General features: G+C 40.1%; 2 protein-coding genes across 2 annotated transcripts; one reads left to right on the forward strand and one right to left on the reverse strand.

The window, feature by feature from the left end:
- Positions 1 to 6731, forward strand: fscn1b (fascin actin-bundling protein 1b). Its single transcript, XM_053477201.1, has 5 exons — positions 1 to 901; positions 2098 to 2254; positions 2484 to 2605; positions 3286 to 3456; positions 4233 to 6731. The coding sequence occupies exons 1-5, from the start codon at positions 76 to 78 to the stop codon at positions 4436 to 4438; spliced, it is 1482 nt and encodes a 493-aa protein (XP_053333176.1). The 5' UTR covers positions 1 to 75; the 3' UTR covers positions 4439 to 6731.
- Positions 6732 to 10459: 3728 nt separating this feature from the next.
- On the reverse strand, positions 10460 to 20403 carry abcg2b (ATP-binding cassette, sub-family G (WHITE), member 2b). Its single transcript, XM_053477118.1, has 15 exons — positions 20120 to 20403; positions 17457 to 17516; positions 16401 to 16518; positions 16044 to 16199; positions 15794 to 15951; positions 15561 to 15712; positions 15382 to 15465; positions 14675 to 14820; positions 14334 to 14485; positions 12779 to 12868; positions 12568 to 12692; positions 12323 to 12477; positions 12128 to 12217; positions 11626 to 11678; positions 10460 to 10865 (listed from the first exon to the last, which is right to left on the reverse strand). Exons 1-15 carry the CDS (start codon positions 20275 to 20277, stop codon positions 10718 to 10720), a joined length of 1845 nt encoding a protein of 614 aa, XP_053333093.1. The 5' UTR covers positions 20278 to 20403; the 3' UTR covers positions 10460 to 10717.
- Between the last annotated feature and the right edge of the window lie 538 nt (positions 20404 to 20941).

Consider the following 20941-nt stretch of genomic DNA (forward strand, 5'->3'; position numbering starts at 1 on the left):
CACACACGGACCCGCAGCAGACGGTCTCACACCCACCTGGACTCCAGCATCGTTTCTGAACATCTGTGAAAGGTCATGGCGTGGGGAGGTTCGGGAGAGCGCGCGGCGGTGCAGCTCGGCCTGATTAACGCGGAGGATAAGTACCTGACCGCGGAGGCGTTCGGCTTCAAGGTGAGCGCGTGCGCCACGTCCATGCGGAAGAAGCAGGTGTGGACCCTGGAGCCGGCGGACCCGGCGGGAGACTCGGGCTCGGTGCTCCTGCGCAGTCACCTGGGCCGGTACCTCTCCGCCGACAAGGACGGCAACGTGACGGCTGAGCGCGAGCGCCCCGCCCCGGACTGCCGCTTCTGCGTGACGGCGCACGCGGACGGCCGCTGGTCGCTGCGCTCCGAGGCGCACGCGCGCTACCTGGGCGGCACCGAGGACCGCGTGCTGTGCGGCGGGACCGAGGAGAAGTGGTGCGTGCACCTGGCCACGCACCCGCAGGTCAACCTGTACAGCGTCGCGCGCAAACGCTACCTGCACGCGCAGCCGCAGCAGCCCGGGCGCGCGGAGCTGGCGGCGGACCGTGACGCGCCGTGGGGCGTGGGCTCCGTGCTCACGCTGGTGTACCGGGACCGCCGCTACCACCTGCAGACCGCCGGCGGCCGCTTCCTCTCCGGCTCTGGCGCGCTGCTCCCCGAGACGCGGGGCGACACCGGCTTCACGCTGGAGTTCGGCGCGAGCACCGTGGCGTTCCGGGACGCGGCCGGGAAATACCTGGCGCCCTCCGGTCCGAGCGGCGCGGTCAAGGCGGGGAAGAGCGTCCGCGGGGGCAAGGACGAGGCGATGGTGCTGGAGAGGAGCCGCGGTCAGGTGGTGCTCACCGCCAGTAACGACCGGAACGTGTCCATGCGCCAGGGTGCGACTGTCTTTTAGTGTCCTACCCCTAAATTATAGACCTCTGTTTAAACTCTAACCAGGGTTTAACAAGGCTCTCTTAGTCCTCTACCCCTTCGTCATCATCATCATCATCATCATCATCATCATAGAGTGCTCTTTAAACTTTATACAGTATAAACCGTTTTATTTTTAATTCTCTCTCTCTCTCCCTCTCTCATATGATCATTTTAGGATAAGAAGATGTAAATCACCTTCATATCACTTCATATCACTTCATCAACACCATCCCGATTTCTGCCTTTCTCTCATGTGTCTGGTCAGTACCTTAAAAAAAAATATACATTACATACTGCATTCTACATTTAATCACCAGTGAAGTTAATGTGTGTTTCAGGTTCAGAATTAATGTTTATTATTATTATTATTATTATTATTATTATTATTTCCGGCCAAAATCATAATTGAGAAAAATGAAAAGTGGTGTAGTAATAAAAAGTAACAAATAGCTACAGAATCAGAATTTGAACAAAAATAAGCTTAAATGTTGTAGACATTCCTCATATGTGCTAGTGTTAAAAACCCCAGGAATGTGCTTAAAATAGAAAACATTAATATTAATTCAATCTCTCTCTCTCTTTCTCTCTATATAATTTAGTAATATGTAATAATAACAATAATAATAGTTTATGTATATATACATACATGTTAATTATAATTCTATATATAAAACAAATACTTATGGGTTGAAAATCTCTTCTTTTTGTGTAGTAAACAAATTTATTTACTATTTTTTATGTGTAGAAGAAATTTTTTTTGGCTCTATTTTCTCTCCAAATTATCTTTTAGTGGATAAATAACTGAATATTTTAATATATTATATTATGTCTATTAATCTTTTATAAATTATATATATATATATATATATATATATATAGTTATTTATTTTAGTTTTTAGATCGGTAATTTAGATTAAAATTAGATTATTTGATTTATTACTCCTGCTGTCTCATTATTTTGCTTGTTTAATCCCCACTGTCTGTGTCTTTGGAAGTAGGCGGAGTCACACACCCTCATCAGTTTTATTTGGTGTTAACAACCTATTAAACTGTAGAATCAGAGAGTTTTAGAGAGTTCAGAGCTCTACAGAACGTGTAGAAACACACCGTAGCAGATGATCAGACCTGCGTCTGTCTGATCAGATTGTGCTGATTTCAGGCGTCGATCTGTCGGCCAATCAGGATGCAGAGTCGGACCAGGAAGTCTTCCAGATGGAGGTGGACCCCGAGTCGAAGCGCTGTGCCTTCAGGGCCTGCAACGGGAAATACTGGAGTCTGACTCCGAGCGGAGCGATTCAGTGCACCGCGTCTGAAAAGTAAGGAACTGGATGTTAATTCATCTAATGAATAATTTAGCATACGTCTGATTAACATTCTGTAACAGCAACTATGTTTATATTATCATTTCTCACACACCTGAAACACAATCAACGTAGCACTTGTTTTCTATATGATGTGATCTATAATTTTCCTGTAGCTACGCTACCCAAAGTGGTTTATTCATTACATAAACATTATGCAAATCACTGCGCTTGTCTGTTTTAGATCAGCCAGCTGCTTCTTCGAGCTGGAGTGGAAAGGAGCGAAGGTCACGCTCAAGGCCAGTAACGGCAAGTACTTAGCTGCCAAGAAGAACGGTCAGCTGACCGCCTCTGTGGACTCTGCAGGTGTGTGTGTGTGTGTGTGTGAATACACTTTGTTAAAGCAGACAAATGCTTGCAAGAATTCTTGTTCCAGCAAAAAAAAAAATCAACTAATTTTCAACGAAATTAGAAATTGTTAGAAAAAAGCCAGCAGCATTTGATACCTTGTCTCCATCCATCCTGTAGCTAAGCTTACTTTACTTTTACTTTCCCAGAGGACTGAGAAGGTTTATGGTTTATAAAGTTAACAAGTGCAACAGAAATGATTATCAAATGTCTAAACACTTGTCTTTTAGGTAATTCTTCTGTCAATATGTTTTAATCCCAAATAAAAAAAATTTTCATGGTGATAAAAAAAAAAGGTTTATTTGTTTACCTTACCAGGAATCAGGAAACCCCTAAAAAAAAAGTAGTTAACATTGTAACATGTAGAACTTACAAGCTTTTTAAAAATCCTTTGATGTTTCTCTTCAAAGAAATATCATTAAATAAAAGTAGTCACATGACTATCGTAATTAAGCAAAAGTTTACTAGAGTAGTAACTGAGCTAGCTAGCTGAGTAGTTGATCATACGTTAAATGTTTGCATTCAGCTACTAAACCTTGCCGTTCTTGAATGTTTCGAGGAATCCCAGAAGTCATACTGTGTAAGCGTGGCTAGCGCACAGCAGGTGGTGACTGATGCTGTTTGTGGTGACTTTTTAGGTGAACAGGAGGAGTTCGTTCTGAAACTTATCAATCGCCCGCTAATAGTTCTGCGTGGAGAAGACGGCTTCATCGGATGTCGTAAGCAAGGCACCGGAACTCTGGACTGCAACCGTTCTTCCTACGACGTCTTCCAGCTCGAGTTTAATAACAACGCGTACTGTTTTCGAGGTAAAGTTCAACCAGCTAATGTAAGAGAAACTAGCCTGTGGTTAGGTCCAATATTTAAGATTTATAATATTTAAGTCTGTACACACAAAGGAGGATAAAGAGTACCAAAGTAAAAAATAAACAAGCCAATGATAAGGTGGGGCAGAATCAAAACAAAGCACATGCTAGCAACTTCAGCTTTAGTGCTGATTAACTGTACAACGGTACCTCGGCATACAAGTTTAATCCGAGGCGAGTTCTTAAGGTGAAATTTTGTATTGTGAAACACATTGTCCCATAGGAAATAATGTAAATACAGATAATCCGTTCCAGCCAGCCTAAAATATTACAAATATTACCAATTTCCAACACTATAGTCATATTTTTGCATATAAAAGCAATTTAAGCATTTATAAAATACATGTAAATAAAGTAAAATATAAAATAAATAGACACTAAACCTTAGTTAACCTTAATTTATGATTCCTCTTGGCACCGACTGCTTTAAAAACCAAACTGAACACAGCTCCCTTTTCTTCTTGATAACATTCATGAGACCCCATGGTGCAATGTCTTCACTAAATCTTACACTAAATGCAAAGAAACCCACAGAAAAGTGTAAACTCTCTTCACTTGAGCTTCTGGACATACACGCGACTTGTATGCTGAGGAAAATTTCTTGCAAAGTTTCAGTTCTGAGGGGAAAATTTGTGATGCGTGGCGTGCGTATGCTGAGATGCCACTGTATTTAAAGCAAATAACCACTCACACTCTTTTACTTTCTCACTTTCTTTCAGACTCCACAGGGAAGTACTGGATGGTGGAGCCCAATGGCGTAGTCGTGAGCAGCAGCGACACTCCAGTCTACTTCCTGTTTGAGTTCTGTGATTATAACCGAGTGGCCATTAAGACACAACAGGGCCTTTATCTGAAGGGAGACCATGCTGGGGTGTTAAAGGCTAATGCACAGGGCATCGCTAACGCTACGCTGTGGGAGTACTAACACACACACACACATGCTTTTGAAAGTGACTAACCGTATGTTCACACTAGCGTCACACAGGCGACTGCTCGTTTTTCTGCATCCGTGTTTAGTTCCTATTCGCAGTTTACAGCTTGATGCTCGAAAAATAAAAAAACGGACACAGTTTGATGTCTTGTTAAATGTCTACAGAAATACTTGGAATAAAATAAAAGCTTGGAAAGAATTAGGAAAGAGATTGTTGGCGCCCCTGGTGATTGTATGTAGCTATTACAGTTAGCTTGCTTCGCTAATTTAATCTAAGAACACAGCTTGTACAAGAAATGTGCAAAAAAAATTATGTGTTTAAATTTCTTTAAGACAAGTTTACTTTTAGACATCCAGTAGGTGTATAGGTCTATATAAGCTGCTACGATTGTCTCCTGTTAGCGTGAACATACGGTTACAGCTATCTGCCGTGTTGTCATGTGACCTATTTCAGACATTAATATAATGTGTAGACGATATCAATAAGATTCGTAATGTGAATATGAAGCACAAAACAACCGCATTAGTGTAGATTTAATCTAATTTTAAAAAAGCACACACACACACACACTTAAAAGTATGTCGAATTACGCAGTACAATATTTATGCATTGGGAACTAGCGACGAAATATCGTTTTTTCCATCCACATGTCTAAAAATAAAACTCACATCATTACAGTTTGTAAAATAGAAACGATCCATCTTGACTTGTAGGAGTGTAACGCCTCTGTCTCACTAACCGTCAGTATCTGGATTTTAAACACGAAGTGGGCATGGCCTAAATAGAAGCTGTGTTTAAAGATGAATCCTACAATCTCTGCCCCTGGACACACCCAAAAGGGCGTGTGAGAAGCCCAGATGTGAAAGCGTGAGCAGCGTCATTATACTTTTAAACCTCAGACTCATCGCTTATTATCATTACTTTACTTAATGGATACTTCGAAAATATTTTCAAAAAACTGCAGTTAGACGATTAGGCGTCACAGGTAGACGATTGGGCGTCAATGTTCCATTCAATTCAACTCAGCCGTACTACTGTTTAATGTCTGATGTGTCTCACGCAGCTGGAGGTCTTACAAGTAAGAAAAACTTGCCTTGTTATTGTTTAAATTACACGCCTCTTATATAACACACTTTGTAACAGGTTTGTATTTTCAGCAAATGCTGTGTTGTGGTTTTAAGGAATTTGTCAATTTTAAATTTTTTTATATTTTTACATTTATGTTAAAAATTTTAAAACATAACTCGATTCTGCATCAAAAACTATCCCATTAATTTAATGAAACATATCGATTGGAACCAACGATTGTTTAAAATGTATAGCTCTAGTTTTTCAGTCTGTAGAAAACAACTCGCATTATGCAATGTTTGCATTCTCCCCCCCCAAAAAAAATATACATTTTTAAAAAAAATCAGTCTGTTACATTGTTGTTGTTAATATATCATACGTTTTTTGATTGACCATTCTGTATTTACTAAGACACACAGGTCTGTTCATTGTGCAAAGAAATGCACAGGCTAGCATGTTTGGCTAGCAGCTAAAGAAGCAAATGAAATAAAAAAAAATGTGCTCCAAATAAAAAGTGAATACTTAGTCCCGGTTTGACTTTAATTTAGTTTGACATATTTAAATATGATGGAACTGAGTTTTCCCTTAATTTCTTTTGAGCAGTATGAATTCAACCAAAGTGGTGCGAAAATGTTTTAATTCACCTGTTTACCCGCTAACTGCTAGCTCATTTCTTCGCCATTTAAACAGTCTTTTATTGTTCAATCGAGAGGATCGTCTTAGATGCAGAATCGAGACGCTTTTTTTTTTTACATACACTAAAAATTTAAAAATATTAAAAGCTCTAAAATTGACACATTTTCTTTTATAGCGTTTCCAGAACATACAAAACTCAAACTTGCTAATATTTGCAAATGTTTTTTGTAAGATTATTTCTTTTATTATTGTTCGGCTGCTGCAATACTGCCACCTGCAGGTGTTTTTTTTTTTTTTACTAGTATAGTTGTAGGTGGAGGTGTCAGAGTAAGTTCTAAAGAGAATGTTTTCATTCTGACAGGTTTCCCCAGACTGACACACTCGTCTTTGATGCCAATGATCAATGGCCTGTCGAGTAAATATTATATGTAGTGTAACCTTAAACATTTTAGAGCCAACCCATTTGTCATGTGGGAGTGTTCTGACTTAAGGAAATAACAATATGAAGCGTAAGCACAATGCATTATGGGTAGACCCTCAGGCGCTATCATCAGCACCATGACCGTTAAAAGCCGCGGTCGAGGTGGGTGTAAGGCCTTGTTCACACGGGCGTTAAGTTTTTGGATAAACGAACGCGCTCTGAACGTCCTAGACGTTTATGTTGCATTTTGTGGTGGCGCTTGATTGACTTCTACACCGACGTTGGTTTTTCTCTGTCTAACGTCAGCCTGCAGCCCAAACTGTAGTTTGTGTGTTAACCTGTGGGGGCAGTGTGTCGGGATCTGGATATAAAAGCCCGCCGCTTCCGGGTTCACTCTCTGACTGCACAAAGTCGGATTAAAGGAAGTTTTTTTTTGTGGTATATAAAGAAATGCGAAAATTTCCGCGTAAGTTTTTCAACAGTTAATTTTTTTTATTTTGCCCTTTTCCGCATTTCCATATGTATAGCATGTAGGATCATGGGATATATCCGGTCCTCCGAAGCGTAAAATGAACGTGAAAAAAACGCACTAGAAGCGGTTTCCTTGCGTTCGTTGGGTTTTAAACGCCAAGAAAAAGCTGCATGCAACGTTTTTTTAATGCCGTATAAGCGCGCAGCCGGACAAACGCACGTCACCAAAGCCCGTGTGAACACTCTTATTGACTCCTATGTGTAGAAAACACTCTGCGCTTGATGCGCGCTCACCGGACGCTACGAACGCCAGAAAAATGCTGGATTTTAACGCCCGTGTGAACAAGGCCTAAATCAGCAGCTCGTCCTTCAAAGATGAGGGCTGTGTCCTGAACCAGAAACGTTTTTAGCCTGAAAGGCGGCTAGCGTAACCAGGTCGTGTATTAAAATAGCATTGCTGAGGCTTAGAGGAAGTTCTGAAGAAGCACTGCTGCGCTTTTCCATACACACAAATCACACCCTTCATTTGTTTAACAGACACACAAGGCGAGTGTATCCTTTAAAAACGAACATCCACATTTTATAATCAAATTCTGAGTTTGGGTTAAACGTCTTTCACAGACTACATTACCCACAATGCTGTTCTGCTAGCATCACGGTGTGAGATCTAGCCTCATGTCTTTCAGTGCGGCGGAGCTTTAGTGTTTAATGCTTTAAATTTAAAACGCTAATTCCGTTGTCAGTGTCACCATGCTAATAGTTAATTAGCTAATAACGCTAACTTGCCTAGCTGATTGTTTACTGTTGAATAATATACAGTATCAACAATAACAGTGTGACACGCACCCGCTAACTTCTCACAGGAATAACGGGAAATCAGCGCCGCTAGCGATTAGCCCCAGGATCACAAACTTTTGTGTTGAGTGTTTCCGGTGGAGTTTATTGATAATCCTTCGTTTCTTTTTGCACTGCTGCATCTAAAAGCTTTAATCTCGTCTGAATGTACCTGAGGGGGGAAAGAGATCGGTGCCTTTCTGCTGTAAGAAAGTAGCGTAGAAACGCTCGGGGGTTTTCTGTCTCCATGCGCCATTTGTAAAGTCAAAGACAAATAAAGCTCGAGTCAAACTCGGAACATGTTCTCCGTGTGGACTTTGTGTCTTGTCCTGGTCTGAGGTTCGTCTGTACGCGCTGAGACTCGGGGATGAGATTCAGTCGAGCTAGCGAGGGCGCGTCCTAAACTGTCAGTATGGGTGAGAAGGCAGCGTGGGAGATTAGCATGCTAACGTGGATGAGTGCCCCCCCCCCCTCGCTCTATGTCTCTCTCTGCGTCTCTCTTTTTCTTTATCTCTCTTCTCTCTGTCTTTTCCTTCCTTTTTCTGTCTCTCTCTCTCTGTGTCTCTCTCTGTTTCTCTCTCTCTTCTCTCTGTCTTTCTTTCCCTTTTTCTGTTTTTCTCTCTCTGTGTCTCTCCCTCTCTTTGTGTGTCTCTCTCTCTCTCTGTGTCTCTCTCTGTTTCTCTCTCTTTTCCCTGTCTTTCTTTCCCTTTTTCTTTCTCTCTCTGTCTCTCTCTCTCTTTCTCTCTGTGTCTCTCTCCCACGATCTGACTCTAGATAAGGTGTTGCCATGGAAACAGCAAGTGCAAAGTCACCAAAGTTGTGGGTGAGAAAGTAAGCATTTGCGTAATAAAATGAACACACACACACACACACACACACACTGCTTCATCTCTTCCTCCTCCTCACGCTCTGTCTCTAGGTCGCATTGATGATATAGGACAGGATGGAACATGAGAATCTACTAGAACACTACAGTCCCAGGTCATGCCATTTCTCTGCAGTGACTCACACACACACACACACACACAGAGTGAGGAGGCTTGACAGGAGGTAATAATGTCTACCAGATGTGCCTATGTGTTAACATAAAATACACACACACACACACACACACACACACACACACACACACACACACACACAGGAGACAGTGTGTGTCCAGTTGAAAATCATCTCCATGAAGAGAACATTTGCAGAGTCATCCTCATCCTAACTGGCCAAACCCACACCAGTGTGTGTGTGTGTGTGTGTGTGTGTGAGAGAGAGAGAGTGGGAGAGAGAGGTGTTAATCTTGGAGGAATTTAATCACGTGCTGCCACCTAGTGGCTACATCTAGCTTTCACTTGTAAATCAGTGTTTGTGAAGTGAATATATCATCTTACTGTATGATCTTATTTATTTATTTATAATTACAGTAGTGTTATAATAAAAATTATTAGAATAAATGTCTCAATACAAGACAGCAATGTTTAAAGAGAATAAAATTATATATATATAATATATATATAAATTTTATACTGTATATAAATAATAAGTATCATTATAAAAAGCTTTTACATGGAAGTTTGGATAAAACCATGAGTCATAAAAGTCATGAGCACGAGTGATCTTTAAGGTAAACCATTCTTAAATAATAATAATACATTAAATGTAAGATGTGTGGGTTGTGGGTTCGAGCCCCGCCCATCAGTGGGTTGCCACACCCCCGTACTACCCAGACACTGCATGCAGCGCCAGACCCATTCGATAGATTTCAGTTAAACATTACTTAAATGTTAATCGTCATCTATACCGCTTTATCCTGTATTCAGGGTCGCGGGGACCTGGAGCCTATCTCAGGAGACTTAGTGCACGATGCAGGGTACGCCCTGGACAGGGTGCCAATCCATCGTGGGTCATACACACATTCACACGCTCATTCACACACTACAGCCCATTTGGGAATGCTAATCTGCATGTCATTGGACTATGGGAGGAACCCGGAGTACCTGGAGAAAACCCAGCAAGCACAGGGAGAACATGTAAACTCCATGCACACAGAGACGGGAATCGAACCCGGACCATGGAGGTGCAAGGTGACAGTGCTAACCACTACACCACCGTGCCGCCTTCCTTAAATGTTAATGTTTAAGATATTATAAAAGTGTATAATCTGTTTCATTACATCAGTTTGTCCTGCATTTTTATTTCAACATCAAACATATTTATAATACAAGTAAATCTGAGTATTTTAATATTGTGATTAATCACAAACTGACTGTAATTACTAGATAAAAAAATAGTATAATAGTTTTTTTTAAGAGTTGGAAAAAGCCACTTAATTTTTTTATTGGTTGCCAGGAGCTTTTTCTCCTTTTACTTTTCATTATAATTGGAGTGGATGATTACAGTTTATTTATTCATTATTTTTTACAAAAACAAATAAATAAACTTTGCATTGAAAACAGTAGAAATAAACTGATAAAGCACTAAAGGAAAATAGAGCACTAATCAGACACTATTTAATGAGAAGGAGTAAAAACTAAATAGAATAACATGAGATAAATAATTAAATAGTAATTTTAAATAATTATATAATTATGTAAAAGTAATTATAAAAAAAGCTTTATAATTAAAATAAGTAAAAAAATGTAAAGAAGAGTTTTATTAACAATAATAAATTATAACTCAGATGCTCATTAAAGGTAAACTGACTGGTTAATAAACTCAGCGTGTCTTTCCACGATGTCTTCTCGCTGCTCCTCGCCGGAAACTTTAACAGAACAGTAAAATGATGATGATGATGATGATGATGAAGATGATGATTTATGATCATGTCTCTCGTCCAGTGTTAGCTTTTATTTCACTTCCAGCGGTTAATCCTGAGGAGCTGCACGTAGGCGAGCGTCATACACACCGCCGTGATGCCCAACAGAGCCACGTGATTCTGCCAGAACCCCCAGGCGCTGTAGTCCAGGCTCTGAGACTGCAGGTACATCTCTCCTGTTAGACTTCAGCAAATGAAGAATGCAGGAGACTCAGTTACAATCCATCACCGTGTTTATTTACACTGCCGCATCACGCATCACTAATGCTTTAAGAGATCGAAATGTCTAGGAATAATCTGGTTAAATGATCTCCAGTTAAACATCATTTAAACAGCGTGAACAAAAACAACCCAAACTATCCGGGTGGGTGGGGCTTACGTTCCTATTATTTATTCCTATTAAAGAAATTTTCCCACTGTAGGATGAATAAAGGTGTATCTTATCTTAACCAATCACAGGAGTCTATGTGCTTGTGTATGTGGAAGAGGGCGGATTGCGCTTTACTGTGAGTGAGGTGCAGCAGATCAGTGTAGTGTTGTGTTTCAGGGAGAGCTTGTTAGTGCAGATGGCAAAATGTATTAAAAAGGGAGTAAAGTCATTTTTATTACTGTCTCAAATACCTAAAAACCTTCTCTTTCGTCCAGTTCCTCTGTGAAATCTGTCCTAAACCCATGAATGATGCACCTTTTTCTACTCGAATGATTGGCCTGGATGAAAATGGATGAAGTCTGACGTGTTTAAGGGGGAGATATATTTGTTTTGTTTTTTTCTGCATGAAGCAAGTCTTCAGTATAAACCTATGGAGGTTCTGGTTTCCAAATCACAGTTTGTCTAAAGGTATCTTTGAGTCGATTTGACTTTGACTGCATCATGCGCCAAAATCTCACATCTCAGCCCCTGTGATTTAGGTTACGCTAATAGTTACGCTAATAGCAGGACTTACCTGGAAATGTTATTGTAAAACACCTGTCCTGTCATTTCGTTGATGGTTACAGCCTGGAATCACAAAATACAGTTCAATATTGTTCAGAGCAAACTGATATAACACTATGTCTACGGAATAAAATAGGAGTAATAAAAGGTGTTGGAGGTGCGGTTAGCATTAGCACTGAAGTGTTTTATTCATCTTACACCACAGCACCACAGTGAGAATTCCAGGCATTACTTAAAGTTACAGCTCTTATCTCTGACACTGGAGACTCCTTCCAAAAAAACTTTAAGAATCGTAAATTCCACCAAAATTCATGACTAATACTTAAGTACGTATTTCACACATCTGTACTTCACTTGAGTAGTTTCACTAGTGGATCCTTTTTTATATCTTAATTTTTACTCCAATACATTCTACAGCAAATATCTGTACTTTCTACTTCACTATACTGTCACATGGCATCGTGGAAAGCATATCACAATCTGGTCTGATCCGATCTCTCTTCACTCCTTACGTTCAGTCCGTATCTGAAGATGCTGATCCACTGGAGCCAGGACAGCCAGCTCAGCATGGAGTTCAGGTTCACCAGGAAGCCGCCGAACACCTGCCATGGGGGTGGGGCTTAGTGTTATAATTAATATAAACTAATATAATATAATATATTATAACACAAACGTCAAAGCTGTGTGAACATAAAACCACCGCTGACCATCATGAAGACGAAGGGCAGAGCGATGAGAACGTTGGCCATGGCGAAGGAGCTCACGCTGGCGCTGACCAGGAAAGCCAGACTCACAGACGCCAGACTGACCAGAGACAGGGTGAGGGAGAAACACAGGAACGCCAGAAACGCTGGCTTCATCCCTCAACACACACACACACACACACTCTAATATTCCATAAAATACATACATAAATGGTATGGGAATGAAGGATTAGGCGTTTTCGACTCACCCATCATGTAGTACGCGATGGAGGAGAAAACTAAGATAGGGATGATGCGGTTCGGGATTAAATCCACAAACACTTTAGACAGGAAGTACACAGAGGTTCGGTAATAACCGCTTGAATTCTCATGTCTGTGGAAACCACACAAACACACACAATCACACATACATACACAACACTTTTAACAAAAAATTAAAATACACAAACACACACTCACACGAACAGCGCTCTCTCGTTAATGAAGAGCTCCACCGCCGACAGGTTCCCAAACACCATGTTGATGATTAGGAAGAAGAACGCTCCAGTCCTAAAACCCAAACACACACACACACACACACACACACACACACACACACACACACACACACACACACAGTTATACTACACTGCTGATGTTCTTACTTAATTTCTAATCTAATCTTGTTTTCTCATCATTTTTGTACTTAATGACATATTTACACATAGTTTGTACATAAACAAATAAAGAGCAGGTACGTGTAAGGAATTAACACTCTTGGTGGTGTGCGATAATCAGAAACTAATCAGTGACAGGATGCTGTGAAGCCCGGAGGTGTTTTATTCCTCCTACTGCTCTCCTCGGTCGAGTTGGTAAACTATTAGAGTGTAACATTGTATTTATAAAAGAACCACATGAGATACTTTGTGTCCACTTATAGTTACATTTAAACGTCTTCTAACCAATCAGAATTGAGAACTGAACAATTCTACAGCGCCTCCTGTATTAGTGTTACTGTCTACAGTCATGTGAAAAAATTAGTACACCCCATTAAATGTCCATTTCTTTATCAGAAAATAAAACATTGATTTCTGATCTTTTATTCATTTGTATTCATTTGTCCTAAAAAGTTAGAGCACCCACATTATTCATACATAAAATGGTTCGAATTACCTACAGGAGCATCACATCGGATACAAGCACCTGTGCCATCTCTGCCCAGGTGCACCAGAAGGGCACTGGGCACAGGGGGCACATGCATTTAAAGGAACATACCAATACCATTAAGACAGTAATTTTAGAATTAGGGAATTTTAAATTAAGACTTCCAAAAAGCCCCAGTTGCTGGAAAAAAGTATCAGACTATGATGTCACTCAATGTGATGTTACTTAGGAAGTTATTAAACAATTTTTACATCATAAGTTTAAGACTGAACCTTTTGAGATATAAAAAATCCCTTCGCAATTTTGCGTCCTCAATGTCTTTAGATCAGATCGACCCGGTTTGGTGACGATCGTATAAATTCCCTAGGAGGAGTATATCAAAATCCATCAGGTGCGTTTTGGTGAACGACCCAAAATAACTGACTTCCTATAGAGTTAAGCCCAGGACGTTGTTCAGCTCAATCGGCTCTAAATGTCTACCGAGTTTCATGTGCATACGTGAAAGTGTGTATGAGCTATGCAGCAAAAAATCTCATGTGGGGCCCCTGATGGCCCCGGGCCACGCGACTCTCAGGCATCCTAATGGCAGCAGATTCCAACATGTCTGCCAATTTTCATACGTTTTTGAGCATGTTAAGACCCCAAAAAAACAACAGATGCTGGAAAAAACAAGAAATTTTTTGAAGAACAAGAGGGCCCTCACACACCATTAACGACATGAGGCTGATGTCTTAGCGCTTGGGCCCTAAGACCTTAACAAGAATCAATACAGTATGTTGACATTTCCAAATAAATAATATGAATATTTAATGCGGTGTTCTTATATTTTTACATGAAGGATGGACAGATGGACAGGAAGCTGGGCGTGTACCTGTTCTGCAGAGCTTCAGGTAGCGTGTGAGGCATCTGAAAGTAAATGAGTCCCACCATCACCCCGAACAGGACGTTCAGCGCCAACTGTGCATACGAGGTCTGCGGATTCCTCAATAAGTTCAGCGCCGTCCTCTGACACACGATGTTTAACTGATAACACACACACACACACACACACACACAGGATAATTCATTTATGGATTCATGACCTCAGACACACCCCGGGTGTTTTGATAACGCCGGTTCAACATGTGGTCATTTCAGATAGAGGAAAGCATTAGTTGATGATTCACTTCCTTTTACAAAAACACACACACACACACACACACACACACACACCTGATAGAAGAACGGTGTTACATAAGACAGTGATGATGGTGTCGCTCCTGTGATTACACAATCAGACGGGACTGTGATTTGCTTCAGCTCCTCAGTGAGCGCAGCACATTCCCGAGAGTCTCTATAAACCTCTGCCAGGGATTTATCTATAAGGAAACACACACACACACACACACACACACACACACACACACACACACACACACACAAAGAGCAGAAAGTACAGAAGTGATCTGAAACCTCTTTTTAAGATAGTATGTGTATATAATGGTGCACTGAAACAGGCGTACGGCGCAGAACGCATATCTGTATATCTGTATGTCTGTCCTGCCAGATTTAGTCACAGCATCACACAAAACTGGCTGGACAGAATTTAACGAAACTTTGCTAGTCCTTTGGTAATTGCTTAAAGTTGAACCTGACGGATTGACATTTACAGAAGACTGCAGTGATGAGACTCTTGGCCAGAGTAAAACATCTGAAAACACTTTACAGAAGGACGTACGTCTGTGAATGACGATCCCGGCCGAGGTGGCTCGGAGCTCACTGCAGTGAAAACATTGTGAAAGTTCAGCGAGCGGAAATTTGACGGGTAACATTGAGACATTCTGCTTTAATTTGAACGTCCCTTCTGCAATATTTTTATACGTTACCATTTCACAGATGAATGAATGATTTTTTTTACTGTTTTAGATCTAATGTTTAACCTGTTGGAACTGAAGGAGACACTTCTCCGTTTGTGATGTCCAGGAAGAAATCTGCAGGATTGTTGAAAGCCTCACACTCATAGCCTGTTTAATAGAAACAAGCAAATAAACAAACAAACAAAATAAATATTACTTTGTATTAATTAGAGATGACAGTGTGATAGACAGTTGACACTCACCCAAGTCATTGAAGTACTGAATGGCGCAGTTAGCAGGACCGGCGTAGACACACTGTCCTTTGTGGAGCAGGGTCAGGTGGTCGAACAGTCTGAAGATGGAGTAGCGCGGCTGGTGGATGGAGAAAATAATCGTCTTGCCACTACGGGACAGTCTGGGGACAAAAAAAACAAGCACGCTAGCACGTCTTCAAGTTGAAGGTCTAGACGCTGTTGGCTGCCTGATGTTGCGGTACCTGTGCAGCAGAGCCATGATGCTGTTAGCCGTGTTGGAGTCCAGTCCAGTCGTCGGCTCGTCCAGGAACAGGAGCGACGGCGAAGTGACGAGCTCCATTCCTATACTACAGCGCTTCCTCTCTCCACCAGACACACCTCTCAGGAACTCAGTGCCGATCTAATAACCAGAGGAAGAATTGATAAAATGATGATAAAAGTACAGAAACACCATACACACAAATCATAAAGAAGTCCAGGAGCTGATCTTACCTTGGTGTCCGCGCAGTCCTCCAGGCCCAGCTCGCGGATAACGCTCGCCACTTTCCTCTGTTTGTCGGCGGTGGAGTACTGATGGCGCGGCAGGCGCAGGTGCCCGGAGAACATGAGGTTCTCTTGGACGGACAGCGTTCCCATCAGAATGTCGTCCTTACATCAGACATCAGGAGGTATTATTATCAACATCCCCCTCTTTAGTTTACAGTTTCCTTCTTTACCCATAATCCTCTTGCTTCATCATGCAGCGTTAACAAACTCGTTAACATCAAAAAAAATTCTTTAATCAGCTTTAATCTCACACATCCAGCAATCGTCAGCTGAATTTATAATTATCAATAGGACCTCGCTCACCTGAACAACATAAGCTGACATGAGACGCAAGTCAGAAGTGACGAGCTTGTTATCGACCAAGACCTGACCGGACCGTAAACCACGAGGGTCCTTTCTTCCAGCGATCACATCTAAAAGCCTGCACACACACAAACACACACACACACACACACACACACACACAGGTGTATATTTAACCCTTATGTTGCGTTTTACTAAACATACAGTAAAATGATGAATAATGTCAGTGCAAATGTAAAGCAAAATTGACTTTCATCCATAAAGAGGACTTTGGAGCACTGAGCAGTTGTACAGTTCTTATTCTCCTTAGCCCAGGTAGGACGCTTCTGGTTCAGGACTGGCTCGATACTAAGACCTTGGGAGACCTTCACAAGGAGTGGAGTGGAATGAGGCTGGAGTTGGTGCATCAAGAGCCTCTTACTCCAGCCTCGCGCCTCTCCTCCTGAAGCTCTCGCAAGGTGTAGGAGATTTCTAACGCTTTTCTTTAAAGCTGTGCACTTTTTCCCTTACAGTCAACTTTTCATGACTACGCTTCGATACAGCACTTCCTGTGGATTATCCTGCTTGTGCAGGGTCGATAATCATAATAATAATAAAGTATTTTAAGGTACTGCAGTTTTTTATGAGCTGTAGTCATCAAAACTAAAGCTTTAAAGACTTGAAGTAGTTTGAGTTTAGAATACTTTATGTTCAATTAATCTAGAATATATATAAGAATGTCACTTATTTAATTAAATAACAAAAAGAATTGTTTGTTTAGAATTATAAAATTATATTGATTTTACTTTCTGGGTTTACAAATGATGAAGAGTTCAGATGGGGTGAATATTTATGCACAGTTCTGTAAATTTGACATTACAGAGAGTAGGACTTTACAGGACATGAGGAATCAAAATTGGGTTTTGTAGAGATGTGTTTCTATCAATATTGTTAATATGGAGTACAATAGATATTAGAACACAATACATTCTAATTGTTAGAATAAATTTACAGTGTTATAGGTTTTGCTTTAAAATCTTTATCATAAATGGAGTTCGAAAAGAGCTTGAAGCTTACGAGGTTTTGCCGCTTCCTGTCGCACCCATGATGGCGTTCAGTCCTGTTCTCATCATGCCACTGAAATAACAAATTACAGTATAATAAAATAAATTAGGTATACAGGACTGTAAGGACATTTTTTACTTTCAGCCAAAACATCTTGGTAAAAAAGTTAATTTTCAGACGGGATAACATAACACTATTTTTCATAATACTTAATGCTCCTTATCTCCTGATCCATGCTGCATTTCGTAATTATTCACACACATTTATATTTTTATCAGATAAAGATTTGATGACCTTTTATGTTTTAGTGTGTTTTTTTTTTATTAAAATATTTCAATGATCTTAACTGTCATTCAAATGAAACTCGGCTAATTTATATTTTACATGAAAAGACACAACCCTGAAAAAGTGTATTATTCTAGATATTAAAATGTAAATTTTGACATGGTTACGGACACTACAGATTTTTTGCCCTTTAAACATTTTACCAAAAAATGGAATGCTTAAATTTACGCAACAATTTTTACAGACAATTTGCGTATTAAACATTTATTGTTTATAGTGAGACAGTACAATAATAATAAAAAATAATGAAAAATGACCGTTTTTGAAGCTCATAAAAAAATCATCTCTTCAAAATGTCTGAAGTTGGCATCGTTACATTTTTTTGGGAAGTGAGATCAGTCACTTATATGTTGCAAAAACGTTAAACTTCAAAAGTAGCTTCTTTGGTACACACACATTTTCTGCATTATACAGTACAGTATGTATAACAATAAATAAATAAATAAATATAATCAGCAACAAGACTGTGTTTTATCCATTTGAGTTCCTGGATTTAATGGAGGTACTGGTTTTGCTCTGAGTGACCAGCAGGTTATGAGTTTAAGTCCCACATGCTCGCTGTATGCTTGTACAGTATATTTTACCCCATATGTAAGCTGAATACCTGTCTACAGTACACACTGTACAGTAAATGAGTACAAATAAACACAACACAATGAATACAGTCACAGTACTATGATGTTACTTATTAAAGTTTAGTAAAAGATCCGTAAAATATCTCCACAAAACACAATTGAATTGTAAAATGGGATTCAACACCAGAGTATGAGTCAGTAATGAGTGTGTGTGTGTGTGTGTGTGTGTGTGTTTACACCTATTGTTTTTCCTCTTTGTTTTAGTGTAACACAAAGAAAGAGATTATTTGTGACCTGCTGCATCAGATCAGGTGTCGTGTCACATTTCGTGTGATTTGAGTTGTGAATATTTTAAGATTCCTGCTTCGATAAACTTTATTTTAATAACCCTTAAGTTTATTACTGTAGATAATTCGCTTTCTGAGATACGGGCCGGGCAAGTTTGTTTACAAGGAGAGAAATGTTGAAATCCTATTTGTAGAATATTTAAATGAGGATTTTGTGATGTAATAAAGGAAGAGGGATTGTTTCAAAATAATGTGTAAGAATAAAAGTTTCTCAGTTTTGTTGAAGGATCAGGAAGATAACGTATTTATCCAACGATTTATGTTGAAATTAAAGGTTTGAGACCACTGCCTAGCCAAAAAAAGTCATACACTCTAATATTTCATATATATATATATATATATATATATATGAAATAGTCTGGACTCATCAGTCTGGACTTATCAGGTCACATGACCTTTCTCCATCACTCCAAAGTCTAGTGTTTATGATCCCTAACAAACTGAAGCCTTTTTTTCCAGATGAGTCTCAATAACGAGTGGGTTTTTATGGACACACAGCTGTTTAGTCCCAGTCCCGTGATTTGATTTCTCTAAGTGTTGAAGTGATCTCCATCACACTCATTCAGGATGTTATTCCGATCACATGACGGGTCACCGCTATCCTTCCAGGGTTTAATGATGTATTTTGCAGTTATTAACCTGATTTTTTTTTTCATCTCCTTAGTTGTTTTCTTTGCTTGATGCTGGACAATAATGTGACTTTTCTGAAACAGAGGGACATCTTTGCCACGCCCCCACAGGACCTGGGGGTTAACCACAGGGTTAAATAACATGTTACCTTAATCACTGCAGTAATTATCCAGTTTTTTGTGTGTCTGAGCAGTGTGTGTACACAGAGTTGGATCTGGATTATTGTTTTACTGTTTTATTGTTTTATTGTCTTATTGCTTGATTGTTTTAATGCACTAAAGGTCGATTTATTATTATGTTTATTGTTTCCTTGTTTTGTTTTTATTTGGATTTTATTTTATTTATTTTTTTCCATCAGTCTGTTCACTGTATCCGCTGCTGTTTTTGGTGTCGTCCAGCGCTTTGGTATCGACTGTGTTATGTTTAAATGTGCTTTATTAATAGATTTGACTTTGGTTATAAACTGGAAATGGAAGTGAGTGTGGTGGAAATTTCTCTCCCTGGAGTTTATCATCGATCTCCACTAGAAGTTTTGTTGTACGTTTAACGTGAGTGAATAAACTAGAGAACTGATCTCCAGGAGCTGATTACACCTGCTGTACCAAAATCTTTCATTAAGGCGTCAGAATCAACTACGAACGTGGGACGTCCCCTCAGCACTCGGCACTTTATTATAGAGCCTGTGAGATTTTATTTAGTTCAATAAAGATGGAGATCACTTTGTTTATTAAATTAATAAATAAACAAGTAATTCTGTCAGCTTGGTGTTCGCACTGACCTGATGTTTTTCAGGATCTCTCTTTCGGGCGCTCTCTTGCGGCACGGCCCTCGGCTCTCTCTCACAACATAAGAGATGTTCTGGAAGGTCAGAGTCGGTCCCGGTACGTTCACACTTACTTTATCACCATCACGTTCTCGCAGAGGAAACGGATCCATGACACGGGAACAAAAAAACACAAACAAAGCAAAAGTGTATCGGAGACGTAGAGGGAAAGAAGAAAGTCTTCGAAAGGTTTGATCGGAGCAGGTGAGTTACATTTCCGCCAGTCCCATGACCGCCGTGTGAACTAGTCAAAGTCCTTCTAGGGTGTGTTACATCACACTTCACGTCACATACTGTTTAATGTGATATAAAGCACCTCATGCAGGAGGTGATGAAGCCCGAACGCTGTGATACGACTGAGAGAGAGAGCAGCAGGGGTTCACCAGCGTCACGGCGGCGTGATCACATCTGAAGAGGTTTTTTTATTATCATTTTCCAATAACAGCGTGTTCCATAGTGCTGCCCTTATAACACAGCTGTTTGCACTATTCTTAAAAATCACACTCTCCTCATCTGGTGGATGAAAATATTACTCTACAAAGAGGCGTTCAAGTCAAACTGGGACTCATGATGAAGGTGTAAAATGAATTAAATTCCTCATGTGTGTCAAAATATCATAATACTTATGATTCTAGTTCTAATAAAATTTGATAAAAAGGCAGAAATTTCAGTTATAAACATATTTAATTAGTGAATTAACCAGATTTTATTAGCTTGTGTTCGATTTAAAATGTTTGATCTGTATTAAATAGAAACAAAACCCTCCTGCTGAGAGAT

This window comes from Clarias gariepinus, chromosome 18, assembly GCF_024256425.1.
Source record: "Clarias gariepinus isolate MV-2021 ecotype Netherlands chromosome 18, CGAR_prim_01v2, whole genome shotgun sequence".
NCBI lineage: Eukaryota > Metazoa > Chordata > Actinopteri > Siluriformes > Clariidae > Clarias > Clarias gariepinus.

Bases quoted from the DNA above. Each gene is read 5' to 3' on its own strand.
- fscn1b (XM_053477201.1), top strand. From the start codon at position 76: ATGGCGTGGGGAGGTTCGGGAGAGCGCGCGGCGGTGCAGCTCGGCCTG. The intron at 2,255-2,483 runs GTAAGGAACTGG...TGTCTGTTTTAG, and splicing joins CAGTGCACCGCGTCTGAAAA to ATCAGCCAGCTGCTTCTTCG. The intron at 3,457-4,232 runs GTAAAGTTCAAC...ACTTTCTTTCAG, and splicing joins CAACGCGTACTGTTTTCGAG to ACTCCACAGGGAAGTACTGG.
- abcg2b (XM_053477118.1), bottom strand. From the start codon at position 20,277: ATGGATCCGTTTCCTCTGCGAGAACGTGATGGTGATAAAGTAAGTGTG. The intron at 15,713-15,793 runs GTACCGCAACAT...TTTTGTCCCCAG, and splicing joins ATCATGGCTCTGCTGCACAG to ACTGTCCCGTAGTGGCAAGA. The intron at 11,679-12,127 runs GTAAGGAGTGAA...TTGTGATTCCAG, and splicing joins TCTTCAGATACGGACTGAAC to GCTGTAACCATCAACGAAAT.